General features: G+C 36.8%; 2 protein-coding genes across 2 annotated transcripts; one reads left to right on the top strand and one right to left on the bottom strand.

Moving 5' to 3' along the window:
• The first annotated feature begins 2,331 nt into the window (after positions 1–2,331).
• On the top strand, positions 2,332–4,858 carry LOC113306904 (putative receptor-like protein kinase At1g80870). Its single transcript, XM_026555821.1, has one exon. The coding sequence runs from the start codon at positions 2,517–2,519 to the stop codon at positions 4,656–4,658; it is 2,142 nt and encodes a 713-aa protein (XP_026411606.1). The 5' UTR covers positions 2,332–2,516; the 3' UTR covers positions 4,659–4,858.
• A 723-nt stretch (positions 4,859–5,581) lies between these two features.
• Positions 5,582–9,234, bottom strand: LOC113306905 (APO protein 2, chloroplastic-like). Its single transcript, XM_026555822.1, has 3 exons — positions 8,926–9,234; positions 8,000–8,340; positions 5,582–6,964 (listed from the first exon to the last, which is right to left on the bottom strand). The coding sequence occupies exons 1-3, from the start codon at positions 9,073–9,075 to the stop codon at positions 6,064–6,066; spliced, it is 1,392 nt and encodes a 463-aa protein (XP_026411607.1). The 5' UTR covers positions 9,076–9,234; the 3' UTR covers positions 5,582–6,063.
• Between the last annotated feature and the right edge of the window lie 10,537 nt (positions 9,235–19,771).

Raw genomic sequence — 19,771 nt, forward strand, 5'->3', positions numbered from 1 at the left:
TTTTTATACTACTAACATTTAAGTCGGCAAGGTCGACATTTAAAACCACACCGACTACCTATCCCTGACAGCACTATAGCATATAGCCTGGGATGGTCGGCAAGGTCGAGCTTAGAAACCATGTCGACTTAGTAAAACTCTAACATTGTCTAAAACTGCACAAAAAAGAATAAGTTCTAAAGCAACCGATACTGAAAATTACCATATGTTTAACAAGTCTAAAACCACAATCTAAGAGTTCAAAACATAATGAAAGAGTTCAAACCACAATCTAAGTTTCTAAACCAAGTGAAACATAATAAAGTTTAAACATTTCATGGATCCTTCTCATTGTTGTTATCTTCCTCCACATCACTAGCTTTTTCACCATCACTAGCTTTTTCACCAACATCAGCTTTTGCTTTTCCCTTTCCCTTCACTGGACCTATGTAGTCACCAGCCTCACTGTAAATAGGGGTTCACTCCAGAAAAGTCAGATGCCTTGAAAAAAGTTCTTGGATCAATCTCCTCTTCTTCCTCCTCTGATGATGTGCATTCTTGATAGTTGAGGGGATTGCTAGGACTCTCCATAAACCTTAGAAATTCTTCATGATCTTTCTTACCCATCAGAAGTAACTTTCTTACAGGGCAATTCTTTTCAGTTTCATCTTTAGGATTGTCTAAAGTAGGATAAATCTTGTCAATAAATTCCAATAGCTCTGCTGCATTGCTAACAAGACAAGGCATATCTTCTAGATTTTCCTCTGGAAACCTAAACAATACACAAATAAAAGATATGAAAATTCTACACATTGAAACATGGTTCTAGTCACCAAGTCGGCATGGTCGATAATCTAAATATTGCCGACCAAAACTTAGTCGGCGAGGTTATAATCATATACTATAAGCCGACTAAAACACAAACGATATGGTTGTATTAAAGAAAGATGCCGGCTATTAACTCAGGAAAATCAGGTTTTTGTGACATCAAGCCGGAAGGGTACAATTTTAAGAATATGTCGACCAAAAGAAAGTCGGCAGGGTTGTTATTGAATATCATGCCGACCCTGGTTAATGTTCCACAGTTGCCATGGCTGTTATGGAAAGTCGTCATGATGTTCATGTTATGACCTTGCCGACTAACATTAACATCCTAAGGCCGACATCTTATTTTTAAAAAACCGTGCCGACTAAGAATCTTGAAAATCATAGTTTTCGATTTCTAACCTAATATAACAATCAAAAAACACAAAACAATAATGGGTTTGAGTTTAGAAATCACTTACAGTCTTCTTTTCACCGTTGGAGGGTTCTTTTCAACATTCTCAGGGATTGGATTTTCGGGTTTACTAGTTCCAACTTTTCCCTTACCTTTTTTCTCTGATTTGGATCTTTTGATACGTCCTGTTGAATCTGTGTTACTACTTGTTCGTTTGGAATCAACCATTTTTCAGGAAAATCAAATTTTTCGATTCGCAAGAATTTTTTTTCCAGAGTTTCATGGAAGGTTTAGATGAAGAAGAATAGAAGATTAACAGTTTTTTTAGGTTTTTAATTTTAGGGTTATCTGATTAAGTAATAGGGTTAATTATTTCAAGGGTATAAAGTAAACTCACCCATATTTCGCCTCCCTTAGTAAGGACACTATGTCCACATAAATTTGGATATACCCCAATTAATCTGGGTATACCCCAATCGAGTCAGGATGTGAAAGTAGAAGTGGGAACAACTGGTCGATATATTTTGCAATATTCATATCAGAACTGTCCAAATCAGTTTTTTGTAGGATCAGAATAAAGGAGAATCAAATATTTAGTTTCAATTATCATCTAGTTAGATAGATATATATTGGATATATTTTTCAGTAGGCCTGATACTTGACACATCTTGTTATTCGGTAACCCTATTTGCCCGTAGACTTGAGAGGCTCAATCACGGTCTCCGTACTGTATATAGAGGATTGGGTTAAATGCGTTGAGTATGGTTGGTAAAGGCGGTTGGACTAATAGGTGATTAGGGACCGGCTCAGAGAGCCAGGCCAAGTTTTGCCTGCATTTAAGGGGAAAAAAGAAAAAGGAAGAAAACAAAACTTCTTCCTCCCGTAAATCCCCCTCAAGATATTAAGGAAAAAAAAAAGAAGGGAGCAAGAGAAGAAAACAAAAAGATGATTTTTTCTTTTAAAAAAAAAGAACCTTCATCTCTAATCTCTGATAAGGTCAAAAGATTCAACTCCTCGATCTAAAAGCAGAATTTCGAGTTTCCCTTTAAAATTAATTAAATATTGTGGACTAAGTAAACTAATTGTTAATGGCTCTCTTGTAAAGTAATAATATCTTGATTACAACTGTAAAGCAAAGCAAACGAAAGAACGAGAAAAAGCAAAAGGTCTCTCCATTTTCATCACAATCGCGGGACCCTCCACCATCACCACCACCACCTCGTATACCGGAAAATGATTACTCACTCCCACCACCACCATTACCCAATTCTTCTTCTTTCTCTATTTCCTCACACAAAACAGAAACCCTTGTAATACTATGCCTTCAAGAGCTCTCCTTTCAACACAAACTAATTCGTTTCTTCATTCTAAGATTCTACTTCTCTCTATTACATTCGCAGCTTCATTTCTATTTCTCATCGCTCTAATCTTCTTTCTCTTTTATATTTATTACACTCTGATTAATCGTTCTAAAACTAACCCTTTTGATTCAAACACACCGTTGTTAAAGTTACAGATATTCTCGTACAGAGAACTCAAATCAGCTACTAATTCGTTTAATGAATCGAACGATATAGGAAAAGGTGGTTCTGGTACTGTTTATCACGGTATATTACGTGATGGTAAATCCATTGCTGTTAAAAAACTTGATTCATCTTCATTACGAGCTGATAGAGAATTTCAAAATGAATTGCGAATTCTGGGTGGTTTAAGATCACAGTTTGTAGTTTCTTTATTAGGTTATTGTGTTGACAAAACAAAGAGATTTTTAGTTTATGAATTCATGCCTAATAAAAGCTTACAGGAATCATTGTTTAGTGAAGAGGTTTTTTATTTGAATTGGGAGAAAAGGTTTGAGATTATACTTGATATTACTAAAGCTCTTTCATTTTTACATCTTGAATGCGATCCTCCTATCATTCATGGTGATGTTAAACCTAGTAATGTTTTACTAGGGTATGATTATCGAGCTAAGATATCTGATTTTGGTTTGTCCAGAATTAAAACAGAAGGTGAATTTGGTATTGATTTGTTTAGTCAAGATTTCGGTCGAAGCGAAGAGCTTTTGAAAAGTCAAGATCTTTCTTCAAATCAAGAAACAAAAATCAAAGGAAATCAGGTAAATATTAGGAGCAGTAGTACTCAAGTTGATTTTTCTCTTGCTTTACAGGCTTCTAGTTCTAAGAACTACTATTGTAATAAAGATGATAAATTAGTTGATTATAATGTTAAAACATCGCGAAACTTGAATTTGAATGATGAGGATGATCAGAAAAAGTACAGAAATGGAAAGGGGAAGGAGATCTGTAGAAATGATGATAGTGTTAGGGAGGATTGGAGCAAGTTTGTTCCTGATGAAGAAGAGCTTTGTAGTTTTGATCATAGCAAGGAGTTGAATTTTGTTTCTTCGTCGTCGCCTATTATCGATGATACGATGGATGATACAATGCAATGGGGACAAGATTGGTGGTGGAGACAAGACGGGAGTGGTGAATTGTGTAGTAAAGATTATGTTACAGAGTGGATTGGTAGTCAGATTTGCCCATCAACTAACGGTGATTGGGATGAAGAGAAAGGTAACAATCATGAAATATCCCATTTGGATACTTCAACACAGTTGGATAAGTTAGAAAGTTTAAGCAAACCCGAGTTTAAACAGTCCAAAAAGAGGTCTAACAAAAATGAAGAGAAGTGTACAAAAAATTGTAATAAGAAGCAGAGGAAGATGCAAGAATGGTGGAAAGAAGAGAAACTTGCAGAGGTTAGCAAGAAGCATAGTAGGTTAAAGAAGATTGAATCTAAGGTGAAGAAAGGCCTCAAGATTCAGTCATTTAATATGGGTCGAAGGTTACTTTCTCGAAAGAGGATTAAATTTGGTGAACATATTCAAAATGAATCCAACTCTGACGGAGATTTTAGTTTTAGAAAGGGTTGGAGGAAGAAAAACTCTCATTCAGCTGCAAGTGATATGTGGAGTGGGGATCTTTTCAGTCGGGAATTGAGTAGTACAACAAGCATGAGAGGAACTGTGTGTTATGTTGCTCCTGAATATGGTGGTTGTGGGTATTTGATGGAGAAGGCTGATGTATACAGTTTAGGAGTTTTAATTCTCGTGATCGTGTCCGGTCGAAGACCGTTGCATGTTTTAAATTCACCAATGAAACTCGAGAAAGCCAACTTGATTCACTGGTGTAGGCAGTTAGCTAAAGGTGGTAATATATTGGAGTTAGTTGATGAGAAATTGAAAGACGCCTATAATAAAGATCAAGCGAGTCTCTGCATCAATTTGGCTCTCATGTGTTTAAAGAAGATGCCAGAATTACGGCCAGATATTAGTGAAATTGTAAAAATCTTAAAAGGTGAAATGGATCTACAAGGAGTCCCATTTGAATTATCCCCATCTCCACCTTCCAAATACTTGAGCAGATCCAGGAGAAGAGCTAAAACAGATGTACAATAACTTGCAAGTCTATTAACTTCTTTTCTAGAAATCCATGGTGATGAAATGATAGTTGTTCATGTGAAAATGCTAAAAAATTTCATGTTGGTTAATTTGTATTATAAAGAAGGAATAGATTGTAATTCCATTCGTGTAAAATAGAGATTTCTTTTCACTATCTAATGAAATTCAGGGTTCTGCTGTCGAATCCAGAGCTTTAACACCATGTTACATGTACAACCTCTAGAAAACTGAACATGCTTTTGTTTCCAATCTAAAACTACTAAGGATCACCTTGATTCCCCCCCTCCCCCCCACCCACCCTGAGCGGGAAGATAATCGAAATAATATGGCCTCCATGTTCATGTGATTTACATACAAGGTAACAAATTCATTTTTGCCATTTCTCCTCTCTCTCTCTCTTTTAGATATCTTGCATATGCTTATATGAACTCCCCTTTGGTTCTCTTTCTTCTTCTTTTTTTACCTGTCAATTCACCTTTCTTCTGATGGGGTAGAACCTATGAAGTCATCTGTGTCACCTGCTTCTTGCATGGAATCCAATATTTTGCTACTGTTGGCATCAGTCCTTTGCTTTAATTTTGAAACACTTTTTGATAGCCTTGGACCACATCAGCAATAATGAGTCCTTAACAGTATGGTTGTTTAGTGGTAAATGATGCCAATCATGAAACTGCTTCGGCAACCTGTGACACAGTCTATTCAAATTTCTCCAGTTATTCAATTTCTCCACTCAATGCCTTGTGGTGTGATAAAGTGGGCATAGACCTGGCAGATGAATCTGCAATGCCAAAACAAGTGATTATCGGACCCAGCATCATCCAGACTAGGCGTACACACACATTCACCGCAATTATATCCATTTGCATAACAGAAGAATAGAATAGACAGTTGCCGCAGTACATACAATCATACAAGTGAACTTGTGGGTGGAGTAAATTTGCTCCAAACAAAGGTTGAAAGAGACTTTCTTGAAGGTAGTAAATCTCTATCATGAATTAACTATTCATGCATAGCACATTTAACAGAACAAAATCCCATATTACAACTACAATCATCATCAGTTTTGCCAAATTTTACCATTCTGTTCCATAACAACAGACAAATCCACAGATTCCTGAATCACCATCTCTTTTTAAGCCTTCAACAACGCTCAATACTCCAAAGCGACCTCTGAGAGCAACAGTTCATATCTTGGACTGTACATTCTTTCTCTTACTAGCTTGCCATGAATTTGGGAACATTTCTTTCGTCACTGATACTAATACACTTCTGTCCACCCAGCTCACAAGCAGGTGAAATCACAAGTGTAGCACAAATTGGAGGCCGCAAAAACATTTAATGCCATAGAACTTCAGATTACATACATTAATTATGTTTTGCATACATAAGAAATGGACTTACGTCAAACTACCATCTCAACTTCTTTAATATCGATTGGAATCCCGACATCCAGCCTCATTGTTGACCTATACTCTTCTGGTGCAACAGCACCCCCTTGCACACAAATCTCCACCACAGCCGGAGCTTGCCCATAAAAGTTCCGCAGCTCCCTTTGCAGAGGAGGACCTCTCACATCGGGAACATGCCACACATACCTTGGTGGTATCAAATCATCAAGGGTCGCTGCTTGCCACCCATGTTGCCCATTTCGTTGCTGGTGCTTATATGCCCCACAATTTTGTGCCTTGTGTCCACTGGGTCCCACGTGCACCTCCGGGCAGTATCCACACACTCTCACTAAATATTTCCTCATCAACTTCTTCGCCCCTTGTCTCATCTTATCCCATGCTTCAACTGTCTCCTCAGAGAGTAAGGCTAGTTCTTCAGCATTTGACGGAGATTGTATCTCTGAATCAGGTAAGATATCATGCAAGGTGTATGTTTCAGGAACTACCAGCGCGATATCTTCTTCCACCAAGTCATCTTCACTAGCATCAATTATCTCATTGAATCCTGGTGTAAAAGTTTCTTCTACCAAGTCATCTTCATTAGCATCAATTATTTCACTTTTCCCTATACGAATTACTGGTTTTCTTCTCCTCTTTGTAGGAAGGTCAGGTAGGTCAACCCCAGCTTGGACACAAAGTTCAACAAGTGCTGGTACCCTAGGGGTGGAAAATCTTTCTTCATGAGGAATACGTGGACCAAGACGATCGAAGAGGTGAAAGGCGTCAACTGGCAAGAATATGTCCTCAATAGTCGCCTGTATCCACTCGTGCTGTCCCTTACGGCGCTCGGTTTGCTGTCCTCTGCATGACTTGAACGGATGGCCAACAGGTCCCACATGAATTTCGTTACACCATCTACATGTACAGACATATATAAACTACTCGTATTTATAAGAATCACAAAATCCGTACCAAGACTAAAATTACGTTTTAAAAAACTCTATGAAAACTTTCAACACTAAGTTTAGAACTATGAATTGGACTACAAAGTAAGGCACCATTGTCTGGCTGGTCATAAGGAAAATCAGTTATAGTAGGGTATTTGAACGGAGGCTATATGTATGTCATTTAAACGTTTACCTACATATACACCATCTGGACAGCATAGCCCTACTTGAGAGTGGCTTCACAACTCTCGAATCTTTGATACCCAACTATTACAACTACGAGTTGCCTGTAGAAAATACGATGTCATAGATTTACGATAACCATTTTGGGGGCACTCGGCAGTTCTTTTTTGTTACTACATAATTACATTCTATCAGCTACCAAAAAAAGCTTGTTACATGTTTGCCCCCTATATCTTCTGTATACATTTATTTATACGACTACCACTACAAGGTGCACATCTGCTAAGTGATACGTCTAACCGAATATTGCATACATTTTCACTACCAAACATACATGGGTCTTAATGTGCATTTACATGACTTCAGCTGTAATAGGGTTTCTAAGTCATTCCATTGTCAAGTAAATTGAATCCTTTGGCAATTGGGGTTGTTCCAGGCATGAACCGCACATGGATATACATTTAAACTCACTAAACAGAGACAACTTACTAGACCAAAGATATGGTTGTGTTTAGAAGACAACATACAAGTGCAACATCAACAAGGGTGGTTGATCTAAGAAAAAGCCACCACTTAAACATCTTTGCCCATTTGTGACGCTGGATGCTCAAAGTCACATAATGAATAAACTCTTAGAGAGAGGCTTAACAAGGGCCTCTTTTTGTCAATCGCGGTTTGGCAAATCACCCACAGCATGAACAGTAAATATCAGAAATTTATTCTTTTTGTATGCACTAGTTTCTTGTGATAATTACTTTTATAACACCCATACCCATCAAGATAAAGAAAACCACAAATGTAAACTGAGCCAGATACTTACTTGCAAGCATGCACTGGCACCACTTTCAAGAGCCTTTTAAGATTGTTAACCAGTTTGATCCTGGCGTTGAAAACTTCATATGCGACCGATATAAGCCTTCGTATTAGCATCCCATTCCCCGGAGGTACTACTGGTTTCCTGGGCTTCCCCTTTCTGCTCTTTTGTCTCTCCCTGGCAGCTCGTCTTAGCTCCAAAACAGGTATCGGGAAGGGCTTCTTCTCTTTCTTAGAGTAGTATCGAGGAAAATCCGCATTTTGGGGATGATTGCCTTTGATCAGAAACACGTTTGAGTGAGGTCGAAATGCAACCTGAGGTGGAAGTTCTACTTCACAGACATTGAACTGTGACCAAAAGCAGCAAAAAAGATTAGCCTCAAAGTAAGTTCAGTTCCCGGGCTACTTGACTTGAGTAACGCAAATGGTTGTGAACTACACATTGCTGGGTCAAAGCAATCAATATTGAACTGCTAAGGCATAACTTTTCTACCTTTGTATAATGTGATGATGATAACTATCAATTACAGGTCCTAGACATAAAGGATTACCTGGAGAAAGGATAGGCAAGCGAGGTATATTCAATTAAAAGGCCTTTTATCTTGTTCAGGCCAGTTTCAGGAGCAATGGGTATTTTGGAGAACCTAGGTGTGGGTTAGCCAAGTAGACCACCTCAATCTGAAACAATCTATAGATACCAGGACTGAAGCCTCAAAATGACGATGGTTAGTTTGCCAATTTCACTAATGGACTAATCATCCAGATGCTATAAATCAGCCAGACACTCCAGATATATGCATCCGTTCAATAGTTACACAAAACCAACACATTTTCTAAAGATGATAGTTCCTTGTTTTACCTAGATACATTAACTAAATACCAGACCAACAAAAGATAGCATTATATTAAAATAGAGAAGGCATATAAACATACCTTGAATGAACCAAGATAAGCAAGATTTTGGTACAGCTTCGATTTTAGACATTTACATTTTGTATGGTAGGAAACCCTTACAGATTCAAATTTGGAAGGATGTATCAAAGCAGTAATTGCAGCTGGGGAATGAGCAAACCCACAACTCATACTGTAAATCAGAAACCCATCAACTCAGGAACAAATAACAGAGACAAAGAAATAGGATGCACAACCTCCAACTTCAGCATGCAAGTTTATAAGATAGTCGAATACCAATTTTCTTGCTGTTTGTATCAACTGCAGCTGCTTGTTATTGTAACAAATGGTATTATCCACTTTGTTCTCGGTTTTGAAGTGATAAGTTCAAGGGTGTTTATAGAAGAACCGTAATATTGGGCATACCAAAATCTTCCAAGGCATACTGAATGAAGACAAAAAAAAGGTTGTGAAATAGCAAAATCAGATAACCCCTTAACCCAAAAAAATTTTAATGGCAAATCTGTCCTTTACATATTAGTGTTAATAATCTTGATTAGTGATTAAATATTTTGTTTAGTGATTAAAATAATTTTCAGAATTATAAGAGTTGTTTAGATGAAAAATTTGAGGAAAAAAAATCAAAGTTTTGGTTTGGTTAAGAAGGAGAGAAAGAGAAGGAGAAAGTGAGAAAATTCTAATTCTTGATTCAATGGAGGATGAGGAGAGTCATCATTCATCTAAAAAACCTAGGAAAATACATATCAACTACAACAATGATCCAGAAATGGCTGATTTCTTAGATTATGAGAATGATTTTACACCCACTCAAACTCAAGCTTAAACTCAAATACAAACTCAAGATGATGATTTTTATGAGCCAAATCATGATGATGAAGACATTGATGAGGAACCCAATGCTTCTAATACACAGGTACACTTATATCCTATACTTAATCTCACTTCTATAGCTCTCAATTATCAAAAGTTAGGTTTTTTGAATCATGGTTCGGCGAAACAGGTTGAGGTTCGGCTCACATCTATGAGCCGAATCTACCAGTTGATGAGCGGTTCGGCTTACTGAATCTGTTTACTGCATGCGCCGAACCTATAATTTCCAATTCCAACCCTTTTGCTAGACACTAGTTCGGCTTATATGAAAGTTTCACAGTAAGCCGAACAACATCCTGAATAGCCCGGAATAGAATCATTACTAATTCGGCTTATATATCCAAAATTGTATGTGCCGAACATAATTTTTTTATTTCTGGGTTGAAATATTGTTACTAGTTCGGCACATATGGAGAATATCATATCAGCCGAAACCTCTTATGTTCAAGGTTCGGCACATAATATGATTATCGTCTGAGCCGAATATGAATTTGTTAATTTTTGGGTTAAAATATTGTTGGTGGTTCGGCCCATATTGAGGATATCGTATAAGCCGAAACCCGTAAATGTTTATAGTTCGACACATAATGTGATTATCGAATGCGCCGAACCTTGTTATTATATTCCCTTTCTAGTGTTTAACCTTGTGATATTCTTTGTAGATCGTGCTTGGACCCATGGAAAATCAACCTGATCCAGTAGACATAATTCACGAGGATACCAAAGGATCACTTCCAAAATGATTTGGTATGTAAGAACCTTTTGTTTACCTTAATGTTGTCGGAATATTCCAAAGTTTTTCTTACAAATTACTTGTTTTGGAATGAACGTAGATATGGAAAACTAAACCAAAAGTTCTGGATTGGCTTGAGGAACACGCGATGAAGATAAATTGTGTACTAGTTAAAGGACAACAAAGCCGATGTGATCGGTTTGAAATGATTTGTGAGCGTAGTGGAACCGGCGCTAGCAAGGTTAAAAAGGGTATTGTATACGTTGGGAAGACCGGGAGAAAGAATAGGACGAAGACGAAGAAAAGAAATTGCCCTTTCAAGATCGTTTTCAACCTCAAGAATAAGTCCATGAACAAAGAAGATCAATATTGGATAATGAATTAGATTTTATCTTCAACGTTGGATAAGAATATTGGATACCAAGGTCCATATTAAACTCACTAAAATCAATTAGATCTTATCTTCAACTTCAAGAGAATGAAAATAAAAACACAACGCAAAAAGAATGAGGTCATTCCGACATCGGACGAAAAGTTATGGCCAAAACAAGATCGAAAAACTTGAGTGTGCAAAGAGAAGGTTCGGCTGATAACTCAACAACACGAGCTAGCCGAACCTAGAGCCTGCAAATCAATATTTTCGAAGTGTTTACAGAGAGAGGTTCGGCTTGAAAGTGATCTAATCGAGTCAGCCGAACCTGATAACTACCTGGGGTAAATTTCACTTCTCAGGTTCGGCCGGGAAGGTTTGCAAGGTATTAGCCGAACCTGACACTGTTCTGGGACGTATTCAATACACATTTTGGGGTTCGGCTAAAAATTGACATTTACGGTTTAGCCGAACTGTTCATAGACACTTTCAGGGTAAAATTTCAAGAACAGTTCGGCTCAAAACTCAACTCAATTATCAGCCGAACCCGCTACTGTAATCGTCAAAAACCCTAAGTTTTTAGCAATTTAACCCATTCAATCCATGAAAAACAACAAATAAAAGATTGGGTTTGTAGGGAATACCTTCTTATCCTCATTTCAGTATTTGGAGCTTCAAATGGTTGAATTTCCGATTCAATTTCTGGTTCAATTATAGTTTTTATACCTTCATCTTCAATTGATTCTTCTTCTTTAATTCATGGATTGGAAGAGGATATATAACACCTGACGTTTTCTTTTTTCTTTATACGATCTATTATATAGTTCAATTTAACCGATGATCGAAATTTCACGAATCGATAATTAATTACAGTGATGAAAAAAAATAATCCGAGAGAAAAGGAAGGTGGTTTAGCTGGAGGAAGAAGAAGAGATGTTTAGGATAGTTTATTTTTTGATTTTAGGTTCAAGGGTATATAGGTAATTGAACTACTCAATAAACACCCCTTATAAGGTCACCTAGGATGGGAAAACTATTTTGTATGCCTTGAAAGTTTTTGGTATGCCTAAAATCATAGTTCTTATAGAAGGGACTAGGGAGTGAAATTCTTCGTGGGCCGCCCAATCTTTGCAGTGCAGCCGCTGATAAGTAAAGTGAAAACTATTTTGAATCCCATACTACATGGGTTCAACACTATGAAACTGAAACCCCACAAAATGTTAAGCCAAAACTTTTAAATTTGGGGTTTGATTTTAAAATTATCCTGCTCGTTGATGTCGTAAAAAAATTTAGATACCTAATATAACTTTCCATATATACATTATTTTAACAACAAAACTAGTGACAAAAACCCTAGGTGACCAACTATGTGGCACAAAAAATTCAGCCACATTATTTTTAATAAATTAAAACAGTTTAATTTAAAAGTGGTACAAAAATCCCAGGTCAAATAATAATGAGTAAATTTAGTTTTGTATGAATTTGTAATTTCCAAAACTGACCTTTAGTATAAACCTAACTGTTTCAAATGAATTCCGAAAACAGAACAGAAACAGAATTCTGAAAACCAGAGCTCCAGTTCCGGCGAAATAAAAAAGCGAAAACGAGATTTTGTTTCCGTCGAAATCAGATTCACATCAGAAGAATCATCTTCTTAGTTTACAGATTCAGAGAAATTTCTTCTTCGTTTGTTTAGTTTCAGATCTTAATTCAAATTAGAAGAATCAGCTTCTCCTGATTTCGATTCAATTCATAGAGTTTTTTTTAGGTTAAAACTGATTCAATAGGATACGAGAAGCTACAGATACAGATTCAGAGATCTGGTATTTAATCGAAGGATATTATAGAAACCGCATTAACTTCGTTTCAGATTAAGCCGTATGTTATATTCATATTATTCATCAACGAATCAATCACTTCGTATTGATCATCGTCGTCTTCAGTTTAAGCTCTGTGTAGTATTCGGATTATTCAGTAATGAATCAATCAACTTTTCAGGTATTCAATTGTCTCTTTTCTGTTGAATTTTGATTTTCTAGCGAATAAACTGAATTGATGATATTCTTATGAATAAACGAATAAACTGAATTGATGATGTTCATATGATATCTTATGTTTTGTTGATGTTCTTATGAAGGATTCTATCCATTTGGAATGAACTTTTTTATGATTGTTATGAAATTCAATTTTGTTGTTGTTGTTGATATTCACATCTGGTGAAACTGTTTTTGGTTTCATCATTTGTTCTGTGGATTATGGATTCTGTTCTCGCAGTTGTATGTCACAAAGAATATTCTTCAACTTTTCGTATTGGCCTCCAAGAGTCTTTTGCTAATTTGAAGACTAGTATATGCTCAAGTTGGTGTGAATTCTCTCCTCCTTCTATGGATATTTTCCACATGGTTGATGATCAGCAAAAGTTCATTCATTCTGATTTTGATCTTCAATCATTGGCTATATTTAGTCTGCATAATAAAGAAGGAACTATGGAGTTACATGTAAGTGACAAAGCTGTGTGTTCTGTTTCAATAAGTTCATCAGTTATAGCTTTTGACCAGCCACGGAGTTCTGGAATTAAACCTTTAGAGAAGCCACGAATTGATTATGATGTTCCAGATAAAATTAAGGAACCGCTGAAGTCTGCTCACTGGTTACATCTTTTTGAGGGAGTTGAACAGGTGTTCCCGGGTGGTGTTAAACAAATTCGTTGTGATTTACTAAAGTTTCACGCATCAAGTGGATATGAATTCAAGATCTACAGGAATGAGAAGTTGAGGATTGGTGCATGTTGTGCTAATAAGAAAGAAGAGAAATGTAACTGGCATTTATATAATGTGTCTGTTGATGGTGTTGTAGGAAGTCCTTTTATTATCAAGGAACTAGATAATCAACATACTTGTGTTGGTGGATTTGTTAACATACCACATGTATCGAAGAAACTAATTAGTAGCTTGATTATTGATGAAATTAAGAAGGATCCTAATAAGAAAACTAAGCATATTATGGATCAGTTTACGAGAGAGTATGGCTTTGACATTAGTCGTTATTATACATACTCAGGGAAGAAGCATGCATTGAATACCACATCGGGAGAGAATGAGAAATCAGGTATGTTCTTGAACTGGTATAAAAACAAGTTGATTGAAACCAATACTGGATCCCGTGTCGTTTTGAAAGTTGAAGAAGGGACTCAAAAATTTCAGAGGATGTTTATCTGTTTTGAAGCTTGTAGTCGTGAATTCAATTTCTGTCGTCCTGTATTATTCGTTGATGCGGCTCACTTGAAAAGTAAGTACCTTGGTCATATGATGGCAGCAACAGGTCTAACCCGGAATGACGGTAAGGTTTTCATCATTTTTTCTTTTTGTTTCATCATTTTTTTTCTGTTGGTTTCATCATTTTTATTTTTAGTTTCATCATTTTTATTTTTTGTTTTTCATTTTTTGCTTGTGTTGTGCTTTTTGTTCATTGTTTTTTTTTTTTTTTTTTTTTTTTTCATGTTACAGAAATCTACCCTCTTGCTTATGATGTGGTTTCATCGGAGAATGAAGCGAACTGGAAATGGTTTTTGGAAAATTTGAAGGAAGTCCTTTCTCCTTTGCGACCAAAGCTTACTTTTGTGAGTGATCGAGGTATTGGATTGGTAACTCAAAGTCCTGTTGTTTTTCCTGAGGCTGTTCATGGTTGGTGCTATTGACATATGGAATGCAATATCAATACATTCTTACCAAAAAATTGCAAGGTTTATAACAAATATGTATTGGGATTGTTTAAGAAATGTGCGTATGCTTCTACTCATAAAGAATTTACAGATAATTGGGATAAGTTGAGGAAGGTTGAAAATCAGAAGTTACAAGACTATCTAAGTAGAGCTCCTGTTGATAAATGGGAAAGTTTTTTCTTTAAGGGTAAACGATATGGTAGGTTGTGTTCAAATATTGCTGAGAGTTTCAATGGTTCGGTCGTTGAAGAGAGAGAGAGAAGCCTATAGCCATCATGGTTGATGAGATCAGGGTGAAGCTTATGGACCAAATGTGTAAACGTCGCAAGGACTCTTCAAACTTGATGAATTGGCGTCAAAATCTATGTCCATATTATAAAGCTCTGCTCCATGACAACAAGATGCATGGCTGTAACTACCGAGTCACTGATAGGTGTCTAAAACACCTTAATATTTATCTATTGTTTATGATTTCTTTGCTTAGTTTTCTTGTAGATTATGTATCTTATGTTTGCTTTTGAGTGTTTAGGTACTTTGGAGTCATTTGGAACAAAAGAAGAAGAAACGTCTCTTAAAAGGGCAAGGCGGATTATTTCTCATTATTTGCTTTTATTTCTTCATCTCTATATGAAAAGCGTGTCGGCTTTAGTGATGCAAATATTGTCTGAAAAGCATGACAACTTTAATGATGAAAAGAAATTGAAGAGAAGAAGTGGATTTGAGAAGTAAGAGATGGTTGTTGGTGGAAGGATTCGAATAAGGAATAGACAAGAAGGGCCAAAGCGTCATTTCCTATACAACTACTATTGGAAGCGGAGCTGAGTCGAACCAAGCCAACGATGCGGGACAACTAATGCATCTTAGGCTAGAGAAGCAAAGGAAAGATGTTGGTGGCCATTATCTAATGAGTGGATTCCTAGAGTCATCTGAGTAACCCCTATCTACTTCACCTAAGTGGGTATAGCCATCCCCATTCCTACACCTAAACCTAAATCGAGAGAAATGTTTTCTCAATCATTATCTCTTTACCTGAAATGAATGAGAGGTGACTGTGAAAGGGAATCGATGAAATTCAGGGGAGATTGAAGTGGTTGTTGTTCAGGAAGGGAAAGTGGTGACTACTGTTGATTCATGGCTGCAAACTGAGAATTAGAAGATAAGAAAGATGGGGTTGCTGCTAATGGAAGATTAAAGAGATGGGTTTATGCTTATATTCAAACTCGAGAAAGAATCAGGGGAGTTTATGCTGTATTGTTCTTCCCCAAATTAGAGTTAGTGTTTCTGCTGATATTGATTTGAAGAAAATGGGTTAATTGAAGCACTGTTATGCTGTTGATTGAAAGAATTGAAAGGTTTGGATACATATTTGAGGTCAAGAAGGAATTACATTTAAGGTTTATGTTTGACTGATGATTAAAATGAGGAGCTGAGTTGTTGCAGATGGGAACGGCATGAAGCTGAAGCTTGGGTTCTCGGTGGAGTAAATGTTGGCAGCAAGATGGAGTTGAAATTGCAATTGTAGGAGTTCAATGGTGATTCAGAATGGGTTGGTGTTGATTGTGTATGATTCAAGTTGCAGCTGAAATGCAGTCTGGTGGTTGATTGGTCTGTGAGATAGAGAAGTGAAGGCTTATGATGGTTACAGTGCTGGCAAGGAGGTGCTTGAGCTGAAATCGGAAATGGAAGTGCTAGGATGGTGGTGAGCTGATTACAGAGAAGAAGACCTAGATGAATGTTAGGTTTTGCAGGTTATGGGACTGTCACTGATATCCTAGTTTGTAGCTAGGATTGATCTGAATACAAGGGAAATGAGGATGAACTCATTGAAGTGATATCGTTGAATGAAGGTTTGAGTTGGAGCTGCTGTCATATACAATACAGGGAAGATTGAGAAGTGGTATTGCAGTTGAATAGGTGAGACAAGAAACACAAACACAATTTGGTTTTGTGGAGATGAATCAATAGTTGAAATTCATGGGTTTATAGGCTTGAATTAGGATGGATGCAATGGCACTGCAACGCAGACTTGAATCTGTTTGGTATAGACTTGTGTGGGTATTGGAATAAATCTGAGCTGTTGCTGATGATGTGAGATGGGAACAAGAAATTTTAGTTGGTACTTGAGCCTTGGGCTGATGCAGCTGGACTTGGAGTTGCAGCTGCTACAGAAGTTAAAGAAAGAATGGAGTGAGAGATTGCAAGGATGAGATGGTGTTTGCTGCAGCTTAGATGCAATTATAGTGGCAGTTGTGATATGGGAGAGTCTGGTTGGTGATATTTAAGTGTGTTAATGTATGGAACCGGTGGTGATTCAAGCTACAAAATGAGATTAATGCATGTCAGGAATTGCATGGAAGTGACAGTGCCTGAACAAGACTGCAGCAACAGTGCAAAAACTGAGAGAAAAAGGCGAGCCGGTGCTACCAATTCCAGTTGTCGGATCTTGGAGCTTGAAGCATGGATCATAATATTTCACTGAATCATAAAGGTGAAAGAGTCAGCCGCGGGACATATGAGCTACGAGTCACGCTTTTGGGCACTTTTTCGCAAGAACACGGAATTGGCTTAAACGGTTCTTTTGTGAATGTATGGACTGCAGAGAAGCAGAGTTGGGCTATTGGAAGTGTAGAATTCCATGGTGACAGTTTCTTTGATCATTCAGGTGGCCAGAGACATTTTCCGGTGATGAATTCAGGCGGTAGTGACCGGAAACCGGCAATGGCGTCAGCAATCCGACGACCCAGTTTTGCACCCAGAATTTCCAGAGCAGATGTTTTAACTCATGGGATCGGTGGACCACTTGGAGATGGGTTTTGAGAAGACCTAAATATGGAAAGAGTATCCTTTTGGAATGGAAGAAGCATATAAATAGAAAAGTCTTTCTCTAAACCTAGAAGATCTCCATTAGGGAGGCTTCTACTTGTTTTCTAGGGTTTCACATGATAGTTCTTCTTTGCTTTCTATGATGATTTCCAAAAATACAAGTAACTCAGTTTTTATTATTGGTTAAAGATGTAGTTGGATTTTGAAAACAAGTTATGGATTTTATGAATTAGTTTTCTCTCAATATTATCGTTTGATTTCTATTGCGTATAATAATTGCATGATTGATGTATTGCAATATGATTGAATGTTTGTTTAATTAAGTCTAGAATTGATTGAACTCACATCCATATCTATAGCTAATTTGGGGTTCATCATGGAGCGATAACCTTGAATACGAGTAGCATGATATGATTATGGTTTGTAGTGATACACCCTTTTAATAATATGTAGAAATTGACCTTTGTTCGAATTTTCATGCGCAATGTATGACAATTGCATTGATTAGCCTATTTATGAAACTTAATGCTCCTAGGAATTGAACTTAATTAGCGCAAGGCGTCAGGTTATTCTTTAGGTAGAATTCACATATGCATCTCTAATGTGTGTGTTGATGAACTTAAGGAATTTACGTAGTATTCTTGCAATAAGGTATTCTAGGGATTTTGATGATAGCGAGATTAAATACGAATTCTAGTCATATATTCAAAAACTTATTTACAATCGAAGATGAAACCTTTACCCAATATTTCACATCCTTGATTTGCGTGTTTACTTTTTATTGTTCTGCTTTTATTTTATTTTAGTTCATACAAATCAGAAAATCCCCCCCCTTTTACTTATAGGAAACTGAAACAACTTGAAAACATTAGTCCTCTCTGTGGTTGAATATATTGAGTAGTGAGAAAGTAATTTATTTTTGACGCATACGACATCGATCAGTCACCAAGTCGTCGGAATATGTGTTTGCAGTTCATGCTTCATTAACACAGACGGTCGATTTGAAAAGAAAAACATGTTCTTGCAATCGTTGGCGTATTGACGGCTTCCCGTGTGCCTATGCTGTCCGTTGTATCATGGCGAATGGAGAAGATCCTGACAAGTATTTTGAACACTACTTTACAGTAAAGTTCTATCGAGAATCATATAAACATGCAATCAATATTGTCCCCACAGTTGATAAGCCTGCGACAGTGTCTCCGAAATCGATGGTTTTTGGTCCGAATAATGGACCACAGCCAGGACGTCCATCGAAGAAGAAAAGGGTTCCTAATACAAGTTCAATTCCCAATAAAAAGATGAGAACCTGTGGTTTCTGCAAGGTTTTGACCACCCATAATAGACGGACATGCCCTTCTCGTCAGATTTCATGAGAACTTGTATCGAATTTCACTTTTAGTTTCGTTTTTAGACTATGAGAACTTTGTTGTGTTAAACTTGATTTTATCTTCTATTTCAGATTTCAGGGTACTTTTGTTTTAGAAGTTAACGTGTTGCAGTGTTTTCATTCTGTAATTTGTAAGAGAATAAACAAATTTGATTAAGCTTTTGTCATATTTTCTGCAGGCATTTGGTGCAACCAAAATAGGTTTCATCTTATTTTTGATGAAACCAGATTTGGTTTCACCTTTGTTTTACTTTCACTTTTCTTCTGCATCTTTTGACAATATAGTACATGTTGATTGTTTGTGACTACATCGTATTTCCGTAAACATAATCTTTTAAGAGACTATAACTGAAATTAGACGAATTGTTTTCTTAATATAATCTGTAATTTGTCACCATTACAATTACTCGATAACCATTTCAAAAGTACTTTAAACTTCAACTAAAACTGAATGTGCAAGAAGAAATGTATATCATCATTACAATTACTAGATCACGATTTGAAAAGTAATTTAAACTTCAACTAAAACTGAATGTTCAAGAGGATGGGTGCGACATGCGAGTCTTATTCTATTTCGTCAAGGAGTATCTTCAATGCCAACTTTGGTCTCATATTATGCACCTTTTCTTGTATATCATTTGTATATATGTTTCCTTTCAAGAGGCTCTTCATGTAATAGCAAACATGCAGGCCATAATCGTTCCTGAAAAACCAAAAAAATGTCTCAATTTGTTACAAGCGACTAGCTGAGAGTGCTCTGACATTAGAACCAATTTGTAAAGCATTTTATTTCTAACTGTTTACAAGTGATGAAATGATTTCGAGCATATGTGAAGTATAAACTTCCAAACATAACTTACCCCATTTGTTCACAACATTTAGGATTGTGCATAGTGTATGGTGTTGGCTAACTTGTCTGCTGATCACGGGGGAGCTTTGCGTCGTGTTGTGCAAATGCGGATA

The sequence above is a fragment of the Papaver somniferum genome, chromosome 8 (genome assembly GCF_003573695.1).
Source record: "Papaver somniferum cultivar HN1 chromosome 8, ASM357369v1, whole genome shotgun sequence".
Lineage (NCBI taxonomy): Eukaryota > Viridiplantae > Streptophyta > Magnoliopsida > Ranunculales > Papaveraceae > Papaver > Papaver somniferum.